Source organism: Lissotriton helveticus, chromosome 12, assembly GCF_964261635.1.
Source record: "Lissotriton helveticus chromosome 12, aLisHel1.1, whole genome shotgun sequence".
NCBI lineage: Eukaryota > Metazoa > Chordata > Amphibia > Caudata > Salamandridae > Lissotriton > Lissotriton helveticus.
The window spans coordinates 790,428,532-790,452,182 of record NC_136073.1 but is presented as its reverse complement, the minus strand read 5'-3'; the positions used below and the strand labels follow the sequence as shown (position 1 = coordinate 790,452,182).

Genomic DNA, 23,651 nt, shown 5'->3' with positions numbered 1-23,651 from the left:
TCGATCACAGGCACGCCTGATGTAGATCAGTCACAGACATCTGTTTTCGACATTCCCTACTGGGCTCAAAACCAGTTGTTTTAGGGGTGACAGCCCTTGCCCACTGAAGAATGTTTACGTAAAAAAAGTGTCTCAGACAAGAAGGGAGCTCCGGATCCGGTCTGGTGGCATGGAAAGAAGGGAACCAACGTTTGCACACTGGAGTAGCACCTATATATGCTCTGCACTTCATTTCTGAAGCAGAACAGCATCAGTGCAGTGCCGCCCGCCACCATCTTCTGGCACGCAGAGGTGCTGCTGAAAAGTTTACAGATTGAGTCTGACACCTGAGGACCATTCAAAAAGTGAGAAATCTGCAGTTAAGTCTCTATCAGACACTGCCTTTTTGCTAGGTTTGTGCAACATGATTCCCACATACACACAAGGTTATCAGTAGGACTGTTTTGAAGAATGAAAGACAAGATGAGCACATGAAAAAATGGGCAACAAACAAAGTCAATAGCAAACTAATTCCATATACAGTTTTGGTGGGCAAACTGGACTGACCTTTCAAATATAAAGTACACAATAGGAAAAAAGTCTGATGGTGGTCAATCATAAGAAAGCCTTGAAGTACCACCAAATACCACTGGCAATATCTGTTAAAGCCTTCTTGAGCATGGGACAAACTGATTTCAACACATTATTTGCATACCAAACTACAAAACGTTGCACTTTTTCTGAACTTATCTTTGTGGATATTGCCTTGTTGTTTAAAAGAACCATGTAGGGTGATTTAAGCAGCAATGCTTCCTGCTTGGTGAACACAAATCCAGATGAAGCATCTTGTTAATTTAAGACCCTATACTGATTTTCATAGATGTTCCAATACATTGATGCACGGCATCTACCTTGGTCAGTCTGAGGCAGTGATAAGAATATCAACTGTATCTAAACTAATTTTAACCATCACTTAATACACGGTAATTGTAGGACAGGTTGAATCTCTGCTTGTGAAAAGCTACTCCCACTAAACCATGCATGTGGACAGAAGCTAAAGCAAAAGAAGAACACTGGACTATTGATGAACAGATTTATTTATGGCCAGCCTCCCTTGCATAACTGAATTATGGATGAGTGATTTTCATTTGCAGTTGACACAGAAGGGGAAAAGTCCAATTAGCTGGTCTACTTGCTCTTGCTTCAAATATTTATTTTCAGACTCTAAAACAGTACTCCATCCGCTTTATTCAGGCAGTTTATAGTAGTGGTGTGGTCAGAATTTACAATTGTATACCTCGCCTTTATCCTTTCAGTGATTAACACTAAAGTTGGCTAGATATTTGAGATATTGGTGGTTTATCACCCAAAGTTAGTGGTAATGTGTAATAAAGTGCAGTCACTTTACGCATGAATTCCCATACATTAACAAAAATATTCATAACAGTTTAGCACTGAGACAAATGCATACTGAGAAGATTTCTTCTTTCAATAAATCTTTATTAGTCTTTCTTCTAAAAACCACAGCAATGAACAGTAGCCAGCGCCTTTTGTCCTACAAGGACTTTGATTGCTCTGGATTGTATGTAAACGTCACTAGTCCATCAAGGTTCTATGAATTAAAAAAATATTCCAGAATTATTGACTTGTCAAAAACCTGAGTTTGTAGTACGTATGTCCCTCCAAGGGTGCAAGGGTGGCGTCTGCTTCTGTAGAAGTGGCCGTTTCATGGTTTGAAGAACTGAGATATGCTGTACCCACAAAAAACGGGTATTATTGGTGCAACTGTCAGTCAAGGGCTAAACTCAGTATAAGTAGTTGCTCTGCTCAAACAGTTCCAAAAGGAATCTGTCTTTTATATCAAATAAGAGTTCTACAGCAAAGGGCGAATAGAATAAATGAACTTTGATATCTGGAAAAATGTGTTTATTTCGTCCAGGCATGACAGAGGTCAACCATGTAATTTGATCTTGTTACAGAGTCTGCCATATCTAGATGGGGTTTTAGTATGTGAACGAAGTATCCTGTACATCTTTAACAAGCTATGATAATGACCCACTCATGGAATCCAAACTGAGTTAGTCATTTTCTACAACACTTGAATAGACCGCTAGTGATCCCGAACCATTAGTAATTCATCATGCCAGACTTCTAAACCAATGTCATTGTTCTCCATTGTGTAGAGCCTTCCCAAATGAGCGACAAGTTATTGAATGAATTTTGACAAGTAGTATAACAACTCAATAACTTAGTTGGTTTTGATCAGTACTCATGACAATATGCACAAAGGAATAAAGTTAAAAGCAACAGAGGCTGTGCAGAGTTGTGTGCCCACCCCCTGAAGTGTCTGCGGTTGGGCCTAGGCAAGAAGAGCTGGGCAATACTATTTCCCCCACCGGCACTCCAAGACACCCACAAATTGAGCTTTGAACCACTTGTACACTGGTAGTATTCTGGAATGTTAGCAGATTTACTGGCCAAAAGACATTTTCTAGATGTCCTCTTGTTGCAGGAAACTAACCTCATTGGCATAAAGTGTAAATTTCAAGGCAAAATATGAGCACAGCCCAGTGTATAATGCATGGTGGCCCTGTTAAAGAAGCCTTTTCGGTTAGTGATTTCGTGGGTACATTAGTAAAAAGGTTGAGTGTGTCCTTCCCCATCATTACATTTTTGTTAATCCATTATTTTTGGAGTGTTCCACTATGTAATAAATCTAAGGGCAATGTGTAGGTTTTTGCAGTTGTATGTTTTATTCACAGGGATAATTTGCCCCAATCCATCAATCATTGTTGCAGTATTCCACAAGGTAGCAAGTACCAAAGCAGCCAACATGTTTTTCACCATTGTGGCCCAATCAACTGGGGCTTTCTCAAAGGCTTGTAAGCTCAAGTGAAAATGCAGCTGTTTATATACATTTTCTATGATTATCCATTGTAGTGGTAGACAGTGTGGCTTACAGTGTTTGGCCTGACTTGCGCAGCTTAAACACGCCACACAGACTTGTCCAAATCACATTTTTGACAGGTAGAAAACCAGATTAATATTAAATAAGTAATCGTAAGACATTTTGCTGCCCAAAAGGTAGGGTGCATACTACTGAGTGGAATATGTGTGATAATAGAAATAGCAGGTTCCCACAGTAACCAGGTCCAAAACGGCACTATCATTGGCCAGGCTACAGCTATCACACAGGAAAGTATAAGTATAGAGTATATACTTTAATCTATTGACATGTACCAGCTACGGAATCCATTCAAACACGTTTAACAAATATCTAATCTAATGGTGAACTTGAATCTTGATTAAATATATTGTTTTTTCTCTGAAGTTACCCCTGGCCTGCCTAAAGCTACTGGAGGCAATTTGCATTAGTTATCCAGCATCTGCTGTCTATAATTGGCCTAAATTAGGTGGAAGGTGTGTGAAAACTGCTCTCAGAGCAGGCACAATGGGTGGGAGTGTGGAGTGTTTTTCTTCCCCTAGCAGGAAGATCCACTGGAGTGGGCCCAGAACTTAATTATTTGCAGTTTTATATAGCGCGAACTAGACCCGAACCGAATCAGGTATCAGAGCGCTTTACATAGCACCAGTTACGTTACATGAGGACAGACACACATTCATTTTAGGCACGGGGAGATTAAGTGATTTGCCCAGAATCACAGGAGGTTTTGGCGTCGTTACCGAGACTCGAACCCAGATCCCCAGGTCCGAGGTCAAGCGCCCTAGCCGTTAGGCCAACTCCTCTCCCCAATTTGCTTCAAAAGGTCCTTCTGTGTCATGAGTAAATGTTCAGTTACACCTACAACCTTTGTCCACCTAGTCAGGCTGGCACCAAACCCAGTGGGAGGAAAACTAATCACCAAAGCCAGTTTTGAGTGACCACAGAGGGTCTGCTCATTACCATAGCCACACCTGCGGGTGGGCACACAGGCTGAACAAGAGGAGATGGGTTTCCCCATCTTGGATTGTGAGTGTGTGGGACACTGGGATATTTTGCAGTAAGGTAAAAAAGAACTATGGAAGGAGGGGAGGGTTACCCCCCCGGTACTTCTACCCCAATGGTAAGGGAGTGCCTAGAAGTCTACCACGCTCACAAGCTGGTCAGGCCTCCAAAGCAGGACCCTCATTCGTCCTTCCTTAAAAAACTTTCTGGAATTGCAGAAGCAAAAGTTCATGGCTAAGTCTGTACTTCTAGGAAGTTCTTTAGCATCTAACTGGTAATGAATTTTGGTGAACAAGCCAGAGTTGATAAAATTGTTAACGTTATCAGCGCCAAGTTGAACTTCAGCCACCCTAAAAGTGAATAATTGTAAGTTTCGATAGGTCTGGTGGTGTTGCTCTACAAACAAGGGCTGTGAGTTAATAAGTCATTGACAAACCTTGACCAGAGAAAGGTGGTTCTCCCATGGTCTCATTTTAGGAAGTATGACCGCAGCGGCACCTGAAGACATTGATGGATCCACTGAATCAAACATTTCAATTATAAGTGGTCCAAGGCTAATAGCTGAGAAAAGTCTGCAGTATAGTAGAATATGGAACGGTAACCCAAAATGTTAGGAGGAAAATCGGATGGATGAAACCATGAGGCAGATGACGATCGCGCTAGTGCTCCAATTCAGACATGAATTTTGCATTTGACTTAGATGATGACAACCTTTACTATTTCTCTTCCTGCAATGGGAAAACTTCTCGGATCTGAAACGCTTTTGAGGACTACAACCTGCCTTTGGAGGCCACCTGCTTTACGAGGGATTAGAAGCGTTGCTACTTTCTCAGTTATTGCTTGGGTCTATTAAATATCAATTTTCACATAAAGCAGGATTGTTTTTAACCCAGAGACACCACACGTAGATTGAATGATGGCCAGGTAACAAGAACAGATTCCTTGTGCACTTTTTTGAACAAAGCATCTTGAGGGAGAATGGAGCGAGGAGACACGTGAGAACGTGGGAAATCCAGTTCATGATCGCAGAAAAAAACGACTTCCAACAGTATTTAGACTTCCAGATTTAGCTAACTACTGGAACAAATCTTGGCTCATCTTTATCTATGGAGTTGCAACCTGTGGGATATATGGTTGTATGCAAATATGGACTATGTTCATGAAATAAAGAAATTAAAAAAAGAAAACAAATCTATGGAGATTCAGTACTTCAAGGTATTTCAAGTTAAGCTTTCCACCTTCTAAAAAGCAGCACCATTAATCCTTAACACTACTGAAGAGGCAAGGAGTGTGTATTTTCTTATCCATTTATTTGTTCTCAAAAGTGGATTCTGGGTCCCTACCATCCCAGTTTTTCTGGATAGTAATGGGAACATTGGCAGATGAAATGGCAAATTTAAAACAAGAGAAACCCAACCTGCAGTGTTCTGGAGCAAGTGCAGGAAATCCTGTGTGTAAAACTAGCAATACTGCTTGGCCCCGATAGTGGAACAGGCTTTTGGGGTTGGAGAATAAAGAACTTGACATCACTCCTAGTACGGCTTCTTTTATTGAGGTGAAAGATCTAAATTTGTCCAATATAGCTTTTTAACAGGCTACTGAAATAATGTTTTGCTCTAAAATAGGCTTATTCCAGTAATTCTCTTTTGTGCCAACAAAGGAAGCCTATAATGGAGAATTTCATATGGTGTAGTTATATGCTCACTAAAGTACAAGTTACTTACCTTCGGTAACGATGTATCTGGTAGGGACGTTGTCTAGCCGCAGATTCCGAACTTAGAATATCCCCAGGCGTCAGACTAGAGCCAGAATTTTTTTTGCAGCAGCACCTCTGCGCGCCTGGGGACGGCGCGACATAACCCCGCCCAGACGTTGTCCACGTACCTGACATCAGTGAGGTCATACAAGTCCCTCCCGGTGCTCGGACGTCAGTTTTCTTTGGAGAAACTTTACCGCGGCACAACACGGAGTCGCCAACAAAAAACGGTGAAAGTACAGGAACAGTGTACGAGGGATGAAAAATCTGTTAACAAGGAGGAGGATGGTGGAGTCACCATCCTAAAAGACCGAATTAAAGACACTGCCCACATACAAGTGAAAAACTGTGAGAAAAAACCTGGCAGGCTAAGCGAAGACCCTTCCCTGAGTGCACCAAGGGAAGAGCATCTCAACAGACCGAAATAGACTGATATGGCCATGTAGAACTGTGTTGCGGAAGAAGAACAGAGCACAGAAGAAAAGTGCACCGTAGGAAGGAACTGGTCCTTCCCCAATAATAACGAAGGTTGGAACCAGAGCACAACCGACCCCCAAGAGGACGACCAAGACGAGACCAGGGCCGAGTCAATAGAAAGAGGGAAGGTAACTGGAGAGGAAAAATCTTTGTGCCGTATTACAGGAAAGAAGCCCCTCAGCAGAGGCTAACTGCATATGGAAACACTCAGAGGGGAGCCACAAACTGAACTCCTGTGAGAGCTAACCCAATGGCAACTGAAGAGGCCAGCAGAGCACACCACTCTGCAAGGTTCTCGCAAAACGGGGTCGCTGGGTGGGCGTTAAGGAATCTGCGGCTAGGCAACATCTCTACCAGATACATTGTTACCGAAGGTAAGTAACTCGTACAACTGATAGAGAAATGTAGCTGCAGATTCCTTAACTTAGAATAGATACCACAGACATACCTCAAAAGGGAGGTGGGTCTGCGACAGAACAAAGCGCCAAGAATCCGATCCGTCAACAGAGTGACGGATAAAGGGGGGGAACCTGTGGCGAAACAGCCAGACAGCAACCCAAGCAGCTCGAAAGAGCAGAAATAACAGGATAGTAGATATCCTAAAAACGCCAGAATGGTGCTACACCATACCCTTATAAAAATGACATGTAAAACGGCATGAGCCCTATACCAGAGCAAAGAGAGAGAGAAAGAGAGGAAGAAGGACCACTCTCCGCTTAATGGCACACAATGTGTACACCAACCCAAGCTCGAAAAAAACTTGAAGAGATGCAACCAGAGCCTAACAGGCAGGCCTATAGAAGGAAGCCGAATGAGCCGGTATCAAGAGCCCAAAGGGAAGAGCTAGAACCTGAGCAATGCGTTGGGAATAGCCGGCGGGACAAGAACACGCCAAGTGCACACCCAATACCAAAAAGGGTAATTAGGGGCAATAGCCTAAATTCTAAACCAGCTGAAGCAGGCAAACTGCCATAGAGACCATAAAGAGGCTTACACAAGAAGCATAAGAATGCCCGACCGGGCAAAATGAAGCCAAAGTGAGAAACAACCCACAATATAGACTTGCAGGCAGTAGTTAAGGACCACTGCCATCAGAAGAGCTGTCCCGCAGATGTAGCTTTAACAATAGTAGGTGATCGTTTTGAAAAAAAGGAATATTTCAAGTGGCAAACACCAAGCTAACGAATGGTGGGAAGAGTCTCAGAATCCGAGACCAACAATCCAGAGAAGACACGTACAGTGTTGAACACCAAAAAAGGGAGCATATGACAAATTGGGTTATCGACCCAGTAAGCAGACGCAAGGAGTAACCTATGGGCAACTTGCAACAACTCAGAAAAGCTCCCCATACATAGAGATATTGGTCCATAACTCGCAGACTCGAAAAGAGGTGGTGACGTAGGAAGCGGAATACCAAGGGAACTGGCATGTGTATAAAAATGTATAAACAAAACTATGTAGAGACAGAACTAGCCAGGAGCAAGAACATGTCCATACCGGATCACACCTAATACATTAAGGGCAGGTAGGAGTCGTTTATGAAGAGGACACCATGAAACCTCCCAAGGAGGTGGATGACCATGGCGTAAGCACATGGCAGCAGGAAAAAACAGAACATAGTACAACGGACCAGCAGGCGACGCATGGAGTCCACAGGATCTCCAGGCGAGATAAGCAACACTATATAGTAGCATACAAGTACCCCACATGGAGTATGCATACCCCAAACGGGGGAACACCTCTTAGGGCAATAAGCCAGGCCAAAGGAGCGCAGTAACAAACTGAACCCGGGAACACGAGTTCCGAGCCGTGTGACATTACCGAGCGGAACCACCAGCACAATACCACAGTCAGAGGACCAGACACAGAAAACTATGGAACACGACCACAGCAGGCAGCTTAAAGCAAAACCCATCCAAGGGATGCCAATAAAAGGGTAATCACCCTTGACTACAGAAAAAGGAAGATGTAAAGCTCACTGCCCATATTAAACAGAGCGCAGCTAAAGGATGCGAAATCAAAAAGTACCACCACGGAAGCGAGGCCTAAGAAGACCTAAGTGGGAGGACGAAAGCCTGCAAGGATCCGGAGAACCGCCTACTCGGCGTGAGCATCAAACAGCAAAACCCCATCAAAGGGCAAGTCAACCAGTCGCTCCCGGATATTTTCAGGAAAGACGCTGTCTCGCAACCAAGCATGACGCCTTAAGGCAACAGAGCCCGCCATAGCTCGGCCCAAAGAATCCGCTGTATCTAAGGCGGAGCGGTTTGTGAATTCAGCAAATTCGCGGCCATCCCTAAGGAGGTCGACACGAGCGCCTTCAGAGGTGGCAGAAAGCCCACAGGGCAGAGGTAGCTCGACCCAAAACACACACTGTATTTAAGGACCGTAAGGCCGCACTAGAGGAGGCAAAATTGTTCCTACCCCACGACTCAAGCCATCTGGACTCCAGAGAGGTAGGAAGTGTTAGTGAGGAAGTGTTAGTGGGGCAGAGAAGGAAAGGCAGTCTGCAACACAAACCCCTGCGCATCAGGGTGCACAAAAAGAAACAGGATAATGTGGAGCTGGGCGGTGGCGGTGCAAAACCGAACGAGCCACAGGTTCATCTGAAGCAGGCCAGACCCAGGTACCCAAAAGGGCATCATAAAGTGAAGCCTCAAAGGGCAGAAGCGGCTCCACATTCCGGACCCACAATGAAGGACCTCAAGCAAGGGGTCCAGAGGTAAAGGGGCAGAAGGTGGGTTGCATGTTTAAAATGTGGGTGGCCAATGAGACCACTCGCAATAAAGCCGCAACAGCCTCGGTAGCCCTTCACAGAGGGAACAGCTCATCAGTGGGGGAGGGTTGTAAGCTGACCCTCCCAAGACACTGAGGGTGCGACCAATGCCCCACATAAGGGAGCCCCATGGAAGAATGAGGATCCTGATGGGGCTCTCCTGGGGAGGCGAAGAGCCTGCCGGATCTGGGAGCTCCTGAGGAGGCTCCACGAATTCCAAGGGGGGCACTGACAACAACAGCTTCAGCGACGCTGGACGAGAGGGCGGCGCCAAACTCTCTCCAGCGGTCTTTAGAGAAGAGTCCACAACTCTGCGTAGACACTGCGCCAAAACAACGTGCATCGGCACCGATCTTGCCTCGTCAGTCGCCGACTCGGCTGCATCAGGCGTAGAGTCGGCGCCGTCCGGTGCTGAAACCTTGACAAGCTCCCCTTCCGAAGAAGGCGGCTCCGGAGACAGCGAGGCAAGCTTTCGGCACCGCCCCGGTGCAGACTCAGCCTCCTCCAAGACAGGCTCCGACTCCGGGAAAAGAAGCGGAGCCGAGCCTCCAGTGCCGGTACAGTGCCGACCCCAGCTCCGGACAGACAGCCGCCTGCCCAGAAGCCCGGGGTGTGCTCAAGGCAGGGCTATGAGAACCAGAAACCACCTGCAGCACCACAGGGAGCCCAGCGGGGCTATGTGGCACAGCAGAGGAGGGACCCGGGTGGGCCGTGCCCGGACACCACATCTACGACGTTCCTAGGGGGCTAAGGCTCAAAGGCTCAATTGGTGCCGGGGGCAAACTCACCGGCAATTCTGTCGGGGATCCCACAAGAAGTGGAGGCCCCGAGGATGCCCCAGGAACGGGAGAGGACCCAAGGGAGGCCTGCAAAGCAGCTGCATATGCCTCCATTTGGGCCAGAGTCGCCCCCAGACCCGGAAAGGGCGGATAGAAGGGGGAGGGGGGGGGGGGGGGGGGGCAACTATCGGGAGCACACATCCAGAAAGTTCCGGGCACCAGTGCCCCCGACAACAGAAGAAAGGGAGCGACAGCCCCGGGCCCCAGAGGGCGATCAACGGAAGAACTGGATAGTAGAGGGACGTGCCAGCAAAGAGGCCGGCGGACGAGACGACTCCGATCGGGACAGCCTTACCGAGAGAAGCGTCATACAGCGCGGCTTCAGATGTTGGCAGGCTTTGCAGTCTGTGGATTCATGGTGCTCGCCCAGACACCACATAAAAATAAGATACGGGTCCACCACGGACATCTGCAGCGAACAGGAATTGCAAGTTTTAAAGCCCGAAGGCATCGCACACTGTGAAGTGTCGAAAAGGAGGGCTGAAAACAGGCCAGAGGAACCACTTCATCCGGATTGACTTGCACGCGGAAAAGGAAATGGACGTCAGCACGCCGGGAGGGACTTATATGACCTCGCAGACGTCACGTACTAGGACGATGTCACGGCGGGGTCGTGTGGCCAAAATTGTTCCGGATCTAGTTTGACGCCTGTAGATATTTAAAGTAAAGGAATCTGTGGCTAGATATCTCTAACAGATCATAAGGATAGTAGGTTCTGCACATCCACTGATGAGTAAGTATATTGTCATTCATCAGCACAATCCTGTACCGTTTGCAGAGGTAATAACATAGGTCATTGCCATACCTCAAAAAGAAGATAAGCAAAAAAGTAATTTTTCTCCTTCAAGAGATTTTCAATGATAGTCGTGGGCAATGGACAGTCTAGTTGGTTCAACACAGGAGTCAGATGCTGGCATACATGTTAACAGGCCAGTTTACTGACAGAGGCTAAGAAGGAATAGGCTACAAGACATCTGGGCCACCTCTAGAATGAAGCTTGGGTAGCTTTGGATTAATTCTTGAAGGGAAAGTGTGGCAGGCTCAAGCACTTGGAGCTCTTCCTTGACCTCACAAGTAACCATAAAAGCCTTGGGAAGAACAGGTAGCAAGGAATCAAATGGGTGACCACTCAGGCTTTCTTACTTTTGTCCCTGGCACTTGCTCACTAGCTTTCTTGTGACTTACACTGTTAAGTGTGCTTCTAAAGGGAGAAAATTCTGCAAGCACCTACGGTAAGGATACCCTAAGCACCAGAACTCACAAAGTACAGTGCCTTTAACTGCAATTAATAGAAAATCGAAGAAGACCACTATGGCACCAGAGAAAACCCATGGAATTCAGAATGAGAACAAGGAAATAATGGAGAAATCTAAAAAAAATTAAAAAACACTTTGCGTAAATGCAGTCATTTTGCAGGAGTCCCTGTAACAAAAAATAGTGGGACAGTGTGGTAGGGAGAGCATGAGGGTTGAACTTGTTGCACATGAGCTGTGGCTCTATTTTCTTATGTTTCATGCTGAGCTGCAGTCACCAAAATGACATTCTTAATACCATAGCTGTTCAGATTCCCTAGAATATGTTATACTAACCTACTTGTTAAGTTTTAATGTGTACCGCCTGCATGCAGGTAAATTTCTTAATCTAATCAGACCCTCAGTCATACTGCTTTTAGTTTTGGGGATTCACTTGCTAGTTCTTTCGAGACCATACATTCAAATGTGGAGTACTGTTTTGAAGCTCAAGTTAAATGTTCATAATTAGTCAAAATCGTGGTTGTGATCCTTATATTGATAACTAACTGCAGCAAAATTAAGTGTAGGTTGTTCCAACTCTGGTCCCAGGACCATTGCTCTTTCAACAAGCCAAGAAACACAGATCAGTCATGAAGGGTGTTCACATCACTATCACTATAGACTCAAGTCCCCATGGCATGCTTTGTAGCTTATTTACTTCAATATCTTTTATTCTTGCAAACATCAAACCCTGAGAGGGCTCCCTTACTGCTCTATACCTTAACACAGACCCAAATGCCAAAGGCTTTTGAGCTATACAGACTTGCAAATCTAGATGTGATGACTAATAAAAATCGGGTAGAATACAAGATTATGTGAGTTTCTATTAACTAGGGCAGACCTATTGCAGCTTTCAAAATTAGATGGTAGGCATCTGTGGCTTTCTCTGCAAATCCAGGAAGGATAACCACACTTTTTTAAAGTGGGATTTTGTAAAATAATTATTAAGTGTCCTTGATGCCAGCAGAATAGTATAATCATCCTACTCTTGGCTAGCGTTGCTTATATAGTCGTAGTCATGTCATTTTGTTAGATACCTAGGTTTCTGCAGTGGTACTCTAGCTTATTATACATGAACCTGCAGAATGAATATGCTACTTACCAGTATGCATCTGTTCTTGGCATGTAGGGCTGCTAACATTCATATCTTAGCATTAGATCGCCGCCTAGTGTTGGGCTCGGATGATTGCACATTGTTGTCCTGGAAGAGTCTTCGAAGTATCCTGAGATAGGTGGCTCCTCCCCTGGACTACAGTGCGCATGGGCATCGGCTCCATCCCCAGATTGTTTTTCGCCATTGTGGCAGGAGATGGAGTGAAAGTGTAAAGGATGTCCATGCTAATGAATAAATACAATAGTATATCTGCAGCTGCGACAGGCACCGGGGAGGAGGGCGGGCGATATGAATGTTAGCAGCCCTACATGCCAAGAACAGATGCATACTGGTAAGTAGCATATTCAGTTCGAGGCATGTGGGCTGCTAAATTCATATCTTAGCATAGAATACATAGCAGTCCCTCCATCAGCGGCGGTTGCCCGTGCCAGCTGCAGAAACCTGAAAAAGTGTCTTTAGAACAGCCTGTCCTACAGCTGCTTGCTGCTTGGAATGCACATCAACACAGTAGTGTTTTGTGAAGGTATGTGGTGTGACCCACGTGGCTGCTCTGCAAATATCCTCTAAAGGAATGTTCCCTAGGAAAGCCATGGATGCCCCCAGTTTGCGTGTGGAGTGCGCTCTGGGGGGTATTGTTAAAGTGCGCTTGGCTTTTTGATAACATATCTGGATGCACTTAACAATCCACCTGGCTATCCCAGCTTTGGAAATTGGGTTGCCTTTGTGTTGTGGTGCGAAGGCAACAAAGAGTTGTTTCGTCTTTCTAAAGGGTTGTGTTCTGTCTATGTAGTACATCAACGCCCTCCGTACATCTAAGGTATGGAGCATTCTTTCCGCCACCGTTTGCGGGTTTTGAAAGAATGCTGGCAAGTCAATAGTTTGATTAAGATGAAACTGTGACACCACCTTAGGAAGGAATTTAGGGTTAGTGCGTAGCACCACCCTATTTGGGTGAATTTGAATGAACGGCTCTTGTATGGTGAGCGCTTGCAGCTCACTGACACGCCTCAGAGACGTAATAGCTATCAGAAAGGCCACTTTCCACGTAAGGAATTGGAGCTCACACGAGTGCAGTGGCTCAAATGGTGGCCCCATCAGTCTGGTGAGAACGACGTTGAGGTTCCACACCGGAGCTGGTGGAGTTCTTGGGGGAATGACTCTCTTCAGACCTTCAAGGAAGGCTTTAATGGCGGGCACCCTGAAGACAGAGAGGTGCTGCCTGTTCTGAAGATAAGCCGCTATGGCTGAGAGATGTATCCTAATGGAAGTGTACGCCAGATTGCACTTGTAGAGATGTAACAGATAACAGATGATGTTGGGAATAGATGCATCTAGCGGGTTGATGTCATTGGACGTACAGTAGATGACAAAACGCTTCCACTTAGCAGCATAGCATGCTCTAGTAGTAGGTTTCCTCGCCTCCTTGATGATACTCATGCATTCTGGAGGTAGGTTAAGGTATCCAAACTCTAGGACTTCAGGAGCCAGATCGCCAGGTTGAGCTGTCGTGGATCTGGATGCTGAATGTCTCCATGGTTCTGCGTCAAAAGACTGGGTGTGAGGCGCAGTCTTTGATGCGGCACCACCGAGAGTTCGAGGAACGTGGTGTACCAAGCCTGGCGCGCCCACGTTGGAGCAACCAGGACGAGTGTCATGGAGTGCTGCCTTAGCTTTCTTGCGACCAGCGGTATTAGAGGGGCTGGCGGAAAAGCGTATGCAAATTTGCCTGACCAGTTCATCCATATCGCATTCCCCTGCGACTGTGGGTGAGGGAACCTGGCGGCAAAGAGTCGGCATTTTGCGTTCTCCTTTGTTGCGAACAGGTCTATCTCCGGATGACCCCACTGTTGGAAGAACGGGTGGAGAACAGAAGGGTGTATCTCCCACTCGTGCATCTGATGGCTGTATCTGCTGAGCAGATCCGCCATCTGATTGTCCTTGCCCGGGAGGTGTTCTGCCATGAGGAAGATGTTCCTCTGAATGGCCCACTTCCACATGCTCTGAGCCAGATGAGACAGCTGTGGCGAGTGGGTGCCTCCCTGCTTTTGAATGTAGTACATCGCGGTCATGTTGTCCGTCCGGACTAGCACGACCTTGTTGCTCAGATGTACAATGAAGGACTTGAGCGCCATGAAGATTGCCATCAGTTCCAGATAGTTGATGTGCATCTTCTGTTGCTGCGTCGTCCATAGTCCCTGCACTGTGTAAGTGAGCACATGAGCTCCCCATCCCTGGAGAGACGCGTCCGTTGTCAGGATAATCTGCGGCACAGGCTCTTGGAACAGTCGGCCCTTGCAAAGGTTGTGTGGAGTCCACCAATGCAGAGAGTCGTATGCCCGACTGGTAACCAACACTAGGTCTGTCAATTGCCCACGAGCCTGTGTCCACTGATTCGCTAAGCACTCCTGGAGCGGGCGCATATGCAACCGTGCGTGAGGGACTATGAAGATGCAGGAGGCCATCATGCCTATCAACTGCATGAACACTCTCGCTGGCAGGGAGTGTCGTGGTCTGAATCGTTGGATCAGCGACTGAATGCTGTCGATTCTGACTTGGTTTGGCTGAGCCATGGCTGTCAGGGTGTTGATCGTAGCACCCAGGAACTGCCGGACATGTGCCGGCTGAAGATGCGATTTCGGGTAGTTCAGGGAGAAACCCAGATCGTGAAGCAGGCGAATTGTAGTCGACATGTCTGCGGCGCACTGTTGCTCCGACTTGGCTTGTACGAGCCAGTCGTCTAGGTAGGGGTAGACATGGATATTCTGCCTCCTGAGGTGCGCCGCCACTGTCGCTAGACACTTGGTGAACACCCTCGGGGCTGTTGTGACTCCGAAGGGTAGGACTTTGAACTGGTAGTGCCTGCCTTGAATAGTGAACCTGAGATATTTCCGGTGTGACGGGTGTAGTGGAATATGGAAATAAGCATCCTTGAGATCTAAGGTTGCTAAGAAGTCTCCCTGGTTTAGCAAGGGAAGAATCTGCTGCAGTGTAAGCATGTGGAAATGTTCCGATAGTATGTACAGGTTGAGGGGACGTAGATCGAGAATGGGCCTGAGAGAACCGTCCTTCTTTGGAATAAGGAAGTACAGGGAATATACCCCTGTGCCTTCCTCCCCCACCGGCACGAGCTCGATTGCGCCTTTTTGCAGCATCGCCACTACTTCCTGCTGCAATAAGTGCAAGTGCTCTGCGGACATAGGCCTTTGCCTTGGTGGGATGTTGGGTGGAGTGGATTTCAACTCTAGGCAATAACCATACTGAACTAAATGTCGCACCCACCTGTCTGTGGTGATGTTTCTCCAGACGGGCAGGAACTGCTGCAGTCTCCCCCCGACAGGTGTTAGGTGGTCGGGGGGCAGTGACAGAGAGTCACTGTTTGCTTGGAGTAGAGGTGCGGGAGCTGTTGTTTCCTCTGCCGCGACCTCTGTTGCTGTTGTTCCTATAACCTCCCTTGTTCTGCTTAGTGAACGAGGCTTGCGCCCCACCTTTGGAGAACTGGGATTGTTGACCCATCTGTCCTCTGGTGACTCCACGTGCACCTGAGCGACGAAAATTGCCGCCACGAAACTGTTGGGACTGCAGGGCCCCCATAGATTTAGCAGTTTCCGTGTCCTTCTTTATCTTCTCTAAGGTGGTGTCAACATCCGGACCAAACAGACTATCAGGATTGACTGGCTGATTCAGAATTGTCGTCTGAATATCCTGCTTGAACCCTGAGATGCGGAGCCAGGCTTGTCTTCTCAGCATAACGCTAGTGTTAATAGCCCTAGCAGCTGTGTCCGCAGCGTCAAGTGCACACTTGATGGCTGCGTTTGATATTAGCTTTCCTTCCTCAATAAGCATCTTGGTGCCTTCTTGGAACTGTGGGGGCAGGTGTTGTATAACCTGTTCTAGGGTGTCGTAGTGCGCCCTATCATAACGCGCCAGGAGCGCCTGTGTATTTGCGATGCGCCAAAAGTTTGCCGCCTGTGCAGCCAATCTTTTGCCTCCTGCCTCAAGCACTTTGGACTCCTTGTCCGGGGGAGGAGCTTCACCCGTTGTCTGGGAGTTGGCACGTTTCCTGGCATTGGCAACCACAAGAGAGTCCAGTGGCAACTGCCCCCGGATGTAGACGGGGTCCGCAGGAGCAGGCCTGTACTTCTTTTCAATGCGAGGGTTGACCACTCTAGCCCTCGTAGGCTCCTTAAAAATGTCTCCAGCATGTTTGAGAACACCTTTCAGCATAGGAAGTGTCTTTACTGTCCTCTCAGATATGGCAAAGGTGTCAAAAAGGAAGTCTTCCTCAACCGGGTCGGCATGCATGTCCACATCATGATTGGCCGCCGCCCGTTCAATTAGTGCATGAAATCCTGCTGAGTCCTCAGTCGGGGATGCACGTGCATTAAAGGTTTGCGGGTCTTGGCCCGCACCCTGGGTGTTTTGGTCACCAGAGTCGTCGTATGAATCTGGTTGTACATCAGGGTCATCGATGGGGAAATTGTACTGTTCATCCTCATCATCTTCCTCACCCACAGAGTGTTCTGGGGAGGGAGTAGGGCTCCGTCTAGGAGGAGGCTGAATCGGCTCCGTGAGGCCTAAGGCGTCAAGGGGCACCCTCTTCTTCTTCAACGGGATGACGTAGGGGTCCACCGGCTCCGAAGTGATCTTCCGTTTATAGAGGGTCAGCTTGCCGGTGGCAGCATCGATGAAATGCTCTGAATCGTCCACCGAGTCGAGTACACGACGTGGAAGAGGGTCTGGCAGTGAGGAAACCTGCTTCGGAGCCGATTTCGTCGAAAACGCTTTCGGCGCCTCCTTAGGTGGCAAGAGAAAAAGGAGTTTCCCCGAAGGCTTAGCCGGAGCGTCCTTTTGCGGCTGCGGTGATGGCATCGGAGCCGATGGAGCAAGGGCCTTCTCCCTGATTCTCTGCAGTGACTCCGCAATGGGGGACGGTACACTGCCAGCGGGTTTCGTCGCCGACAAGGATGCTTTGAGCGGTCCCTCGGATCCGACGTCCTCGCGGGCCTTGTGCGGTTTGGGCGCGGAAACCTTCTTCGGGTCCTCCGAATCTTGAGGCCGGGGCGCCGACTTCTTGGGCGTAGCCTCTTTGGAGCCGACCTTGGCGGGCTTGGACGGCGCCGGAGCCGTTGATCCGAGCCGACCATCTTTCTTGGGGGCCCTTTCCTCGGGCGTCGGCTTCGATTTCGGAGCATCGGAATCGACCGACTTCCTCGGCTTCTGCGGACCGGAGGTCGACGGAGCCGACGGGGTGACGGGCACCGACTTCTTCACAGGCACGGCAGCCATTTTAGGAACACTCGAGTCCTTTGGTTTCAGTTTCGATTTCGGGTCGGCCATTTTAGGTGTTGACGACCCCGACGGTTTCAGTTTCGGTTTCGAAACATCGTGCCCAGCAAGTGAGTCCGAAGCCGGGCCCGAAGGCGGGGCTGTGGCTTGCGGCAACGGGTCCAGGGTAAGGCCGACAGGCGATCCCGTGTCCCGGTCGTCCTCGAAACTTTCGGGGCAGAGCTCGTCCGCAGAGCTGTCCGCCGCGGCCCCATAAATTTCATCGTCGTCTCCTACCTCTTCGACGTATTCGAGGACCTGACCCGCGACTCCGTCGTCGTCTCCCGGATCCGCCTCGACCTCCGACCGTGAGGGGGAGATTTGTAGAAGGTGACCCTGGACCTCTTCTTCCGGGTCGCCGAAGATGTTCTCCGGATCCGGGGCCGCTTGCCTAGCTTCCAAGCGCACCGCGCGCCGAAGCTTGAGAGTTTTCTTGGAGCGGAACTGTGCACAGGCCTTGCACTTGCCGTCGTCGTGGTCCGGTGAAAGGCACTTGTTACACACAGGGTGTAGATCGATGTGTGGGTACTTAGACCCACAGAGCGGGCAGTACTTGAACGGGCTCCGCTCCATGTCCGTAAAGGCTTGCTGTCGTGTCGCGATGAGAAGGCCTCAAAGTTTAGAAAGCGAAGAAAACTCCGCTTATTCCGGCTTCAAGAGACGGAAGACTCGAGACCGAGCGCAGACAATACCGACGCAAGAAAATCGAGGCCTTTTGGCCGGTAAAAGATAGTTTTACTTGGTTCCGACAGTAAGACGTCGAAACCACATCCGAACCCAATGGCGGAAAAAAACAATCTGGGGATGGAGCCGATGCCCATGCGCACTGTAGTCCAGGGGAGGAGCCACCTATCTCAGGATACTTCGAAGACTCTTCCAGGACAACAATGTGCAATCATCCGAGCCCAACACTAGGCGGCGATCTAATGCTAAGATATGAATTTAGCAGCCCACATGCCTCGAACACACGTTCCTGAACTTTGCTCCATTTTCAGACAAAACATACCTGCAACGCTAAAGACTCACATTTTAATATTGTTTGCTCTGCTTGTTCTCATATATCCAAAACCCTAATTCTGGCAGTAGACAGTTTGACCCATGTTCATATGTAACCAACTTAACGTTTTATGGACCTTACCCAAAGAGTCCAGAGTGCACAGCAATCCCATTGCTTATTTTGATTTAATACTTTGGCCTGCATATAGTTCACCATCACACCCCCATAAACGGTCCAACCTAGACTCAAACAAGAGGTACAACCACGCTTATCCACAAGAAATGTGGACAGCACAATGCTTACCATTGCAGACAGTGTGGAAAAAAGTTTTAGCAGGCAGCACCTTAGAAAGTAACCTGTAATCCACTAAATGCACCACAATATAGACTACAAAAAGCGGAAGCTTGAACTGTAAACATAACAGCCTGGAACATTTGATAAATGGAGTCCCTTTAACGTCGTCGAAAAGGAAACCCTATTTGGGGCAGTGTGCGCTACATAATTCTGGTCAGTCAATGCAGAAGACAATATACAAGACTACGTAGTACGTCTTAAACAAGGAGGGATGACTTAATAGGCCACAGCCTGAATTGATAAAGCAGTGAGATCCAAGTCTCTTCCTTGTGATCTCAAACCTACGATGTGATCCTAAAAAGAAATGCAATCCAAGAGTTTCCTCTTACCAGTGTTGTAAGCGTGGGAGCCGTAGGCGCCGGCCTGCTGGAAAGCGGCTGCGGATGCATTTACACCGACGTTCACACCGTGCTGCTTGGAAGAGGTAGGAGGGACCTGGATAAGAGAGGGACACACAGACTGAGCCTCTGCACAGATTCCAGAGCCCTGCCGGCACGTCCCAACTCCCCCACATCTCATTTTAAATATCAATACAGAGAACACAAATACACTATTTTGGGGATGACCTGGTCCCGATAACGTCAACACAAAAACGTGGGTCACCCAAACCAAATGCGGACCGAGGAGAAACCATGCCAGAATGTAAGGACAACGACTAAATATGTAAATGTTCACACTTGGGATTATCGCGACTTATCTTGTGTCATCCAAGAAAATCTGGTTAACTGCGGATTAACACTGGACACTCCTTAACTGAACAAAGGATAAACATATGGGCCAATTATTCAAGTCGACTGGCTGACATGTAGACAAAATATCTGACTTACCAAAACTTCAGCATGCACTAGGCAATCAACAAAAAGGAGGAATATTAGGGCTTTGTTAGCAGGGGCAGCACACTTTTAAACAAGGTATGAAGAGGGGTCTGTGTCTCCAGACAAGGCAGGACAACTAGCCCACCACTGCTTTAGGTATGGTCTTATCTATCAATGAGTCTTACCCAGCAATGACAATACCCAAACCAAAATAAGATAACCAACTTAACCCATTCACACCCAAACACTGTTCAAGTTCATCAACCTAAATGCATACACTAAAAAGGAGTATTCAAATTACATATTTATTCAATTCCTTTTTATAAAGATATTGTTTGTTTCTCAGAAGAGATGGCATGAATTAAGGAAATTCTGAATTACTTTTTTTTTTTTTAAACAAACAAATTCTATTCAGGTTTTACAGGGAAAAAAAACAATCCACATGGCTTATTTACCAATCCCACAACATCTTAAGTTCTCTTATAATAGTCTCCACCAGTTACAGTAGACATCCATTCCCTTGGTAAATACTGAAATTGCCTTAACACGTCAGTTGAAGGGATGTCGGTGTAAAAAAAAATCTTAAGACATTTGTCACTTACGGGGAGCAATTCAATCACAACACCTCAATGCACTGCGCAGGATCTTACACAGTGTGAGAGGGTGCTGATGCCAGAGGCCATATTGACGGTAACTAGTCATAAGAGTGCAGTGGCTAGTAAGTGGCCACAGCAACCATAGGGGTTTCTCAAGGGTGGGTGAATTTTTATCAGGCACTACACTTCAACTGTAACTGCTGAATTTCTCTAGTATTGTACAAGTAAAATGGCTGCTTAACTAGAACTTGTCTGTAATCTTTATTTTGTATTCAGTTAAATTCTATAGTTTATTTTCTCACTATAGTGCTTGTTTAGGTACGTGAATGAGTGTGATAGTGTCTGTATGGGTTTGCAAATGTGTAAGAGTGTCTGTGGGTTTGCGAATGGGTGTAACGGTCTACGGTATACGAATGGGTGCGAGTGTATGGTTTGTGAATGGGTGTGAAAGTCTGGGTACATGAATGAGTGATAGCATCTGTATGGGTGAATAGGTGTTCTGTATGGGGTTGTGAATGGGTGTGACAATGTCTGTATGGATTTGTCAATGAGTGTAACAATGTCTTAGGTACGTAAACGGGTGTAACATAAAAGTTACTTACCTCTGGTAACGTGATATCTGGCAGAGACACAGTCTAGCCGCAGATTCGTTAACTTTTGAATTCTCCCCAGGCGCCAGTCTGGATCGGGATTTTTTTTGTAGTACCTCTGCGTGCCGGGGGACGGCGTCAAACGGCTCCGCAATGACATCGACTCTAGTCATGACATCAGTGGAGCCACATAAGTCCCCCTCCGGTGCGCGGACGTCAGTTTCTTCTGGGAAACCTTACACGCCAGAACGCGGAGCCACAGTGGAAACAGTGTGCAAAAAGATCAAAAATCTTTGAAACATTAATAAAGAAGAAAGATCAAATGGTATGTTAACACCAGACATGGATTAAAGGGCCAACAAAATCAACAAAATACAGGGCTACATGAATAACCACCCTGTAAGACAAGAAAACCCTACACTCTATAGACCAATTAATTGGAACAAAGGGCTTGGCAATAGCAAAATAAAACCTACAAAAAAAACAAAGCTGTTTAATCACACCACTACCCGACATACGATTGTGCCAATTCAAGGTATGAGGATACCAAAAACCAAAAACTTTCAAAGAAAGAACAAATAAATACTGCCCACTGGTGTCAAATCCAGTGTGAAAGAGAAAACACACTCCCACCTTACAGACCACACATTTGTAAATGGATGGTATAGCAACATCTAAACAAAAGCTATGTGGCCAAGCAGTCTGTAAGTTGAGATGATACCAACATATACAACCAGTACTGTAAAATGGGTATAACCGTTACCTCAAGTCATTCGCAGAGTGGGGAGGATGGGCAGGGAGTTAATACATATGCAGCTAGTCTGTCTCTACCAGATATCACGCTAACGAAGGTAAGTAACTTTTACATCTGATAGAGACGTCTAGCCGCAGATTCCTCACATCTTCCCACAAAGGTGCATATATGGACAAATCTAAATACAAACAAATGCGTCAGCAGATACTACGACTGGCCCAACAGTACCCCGAATTTCACTGATTACTACTAGACCACAAGGTCGTATAAAGCTTGCCTTCAAATGGCTTTCAGTGGCATAATCCAACAGACTGAACACAACTTTGAGCCAGGATAAGCTCAAAACACCAAGGCCATCGAGAATCAACTGCATTTTTGATTAAACCTCTTTCTTCTCCCCCCCCCCTTTTTTTGAACAAATATGTATAACACATGTACAGCAAAGTATACTCTGTATACCCTAAAACGAATTAGAATTTAAAAAAACCAGTTCCAAAAGGCGCTTAAAACCATATTGAAATGGTTACGCAACTATTATTGCATTACCGAAATATCTTGCAAACTAATGGTCAACAAGCACATATGCCCACCCTGTAATATAAGACAAATAGTCAGTCCAACAACTATGAAAAAGCAGCACATTTTATCATTCATACACCATATACCAAATAGCCACTCAAATGAGGTCCGGCAAAAAAACACAAACCAGTGAAAAAAGGGTACTAGGCCACCAACACAACCCCGTAGGTGACTTGTCAGAAAATGTTGCCTGTCACATGATATTAAAGAACTGATACCACAAGAAACAGTCAAGATTCGTCACAAATTGAGAAATGCAGAAAATATGTACATCCTCTCCAGAAGACAGGCAATGTTGATCAGACAGAACCACATATACCACGTACATCATAGGAAGAAAAGCTTATAAAAGTGTCTCAGAGTATACTTCTTTATGAACGATTGACAGCCTTGTCGGAGACCAAAACAGCCAGATAGCCAGGACATATTTTCTGAGGTCAAAGACAAGTCATCAAATTTACATTGGTCTTGGGACAAGTGGCCCAAATCGTGCATCACATTCTTGGGCTGCCAATTTAACCACCACAATATGTAGCAGGGATAGGAATTGCCTGCAGCAGAGGTAATACATATGCCTTCACTAGACACTGTTCCTTTACCATGAATGAAGAACTCAGAAGCAAATAGCATTCAAAATAATGCAAAGCATATACTCTGAGCCAGAGCAACGCTTCAACTTGCTGAAGCACCCGCGTACTCAAAGATTAGAACCTAAAGGTCCTATGCACTAGCATACAACTGGCATAACAATTTGTCTCGAATAGAAACACTGCAGTAGAAAGCCATGCAACTTGAATACTTAACTGCTTCAAAGAAACATGCAACAGATCCGCTTCCTTACAGGAAGTCACCGCTCTTAATGAAAGCCTCTTGAGCAGAAAGTTCATCCTCAGAGGCCAGGGAACAACGGGAAACTCCCTCAGTCATTTAAATCAATACAAATAATAAAAAAAGAAATTGGTACTGAGGTTATAGACACCACTCTTCACCGGAGTAAACGCGGTAGAACTGAAACTTGACATATACAATGTCTTCTCCTTGTACCACAAAAACATATATCCCAAGCCTAGGAACAAGCAAATCTACACAGTGACAGAATATTTAGGACTAAGATTCTGTAGTTCTCCGCCTTCCATGGACAAGTCTTAACACCACATCGGCCTGATCTCCAAACAGACTGGCACCATCAAATGGTGTCAGCAAAAGCAGACTGGACAGCTTACGAAAAGCCTGAAGATGCCAACCAAGCTCAACGCCTTAGCGCTACTGCAGACGCCATGGCCCAACCCACAGAATCCATCGTGTCCATGCCACTTATTATGGTAAACCTAGTTGCCTACCTCAGAACAGGGGTTGCATGGCAGAAGTGGCAGCATGTCTTGTAAAGATTCCCATAAAGCATGGGAAAAACGCCCCAGCACACAAGATGTGTTAGTGGCTCTCAATGCTGAGCTGGCTGAAG

The 23,651-nt window shown here is 46.8% G+C and overlaps 1 protein-coding gene across 1 annotated transcript in view; it reads right to left on the bottom strand.

The window, feature by feature from the left end:
- UBAP2L (ubiquitin associated protein 2 like) overlaps positions 1–23,651 on the bottom strand; it is a 775,602-nt gene that overhangs the window by 186,631 nt on the left and 565,320 nt on the right. The window contains exon 23 of the mRNA XM_078668896.1: positions 19,185–19,290. Coding sequence (XP_078525022.1) covers positions 19,185–19,290 — 106 coding nt within the window. The remainder of the gene's footprint in view (positions 1–19,184; positions 19,291–23,651) is intronic.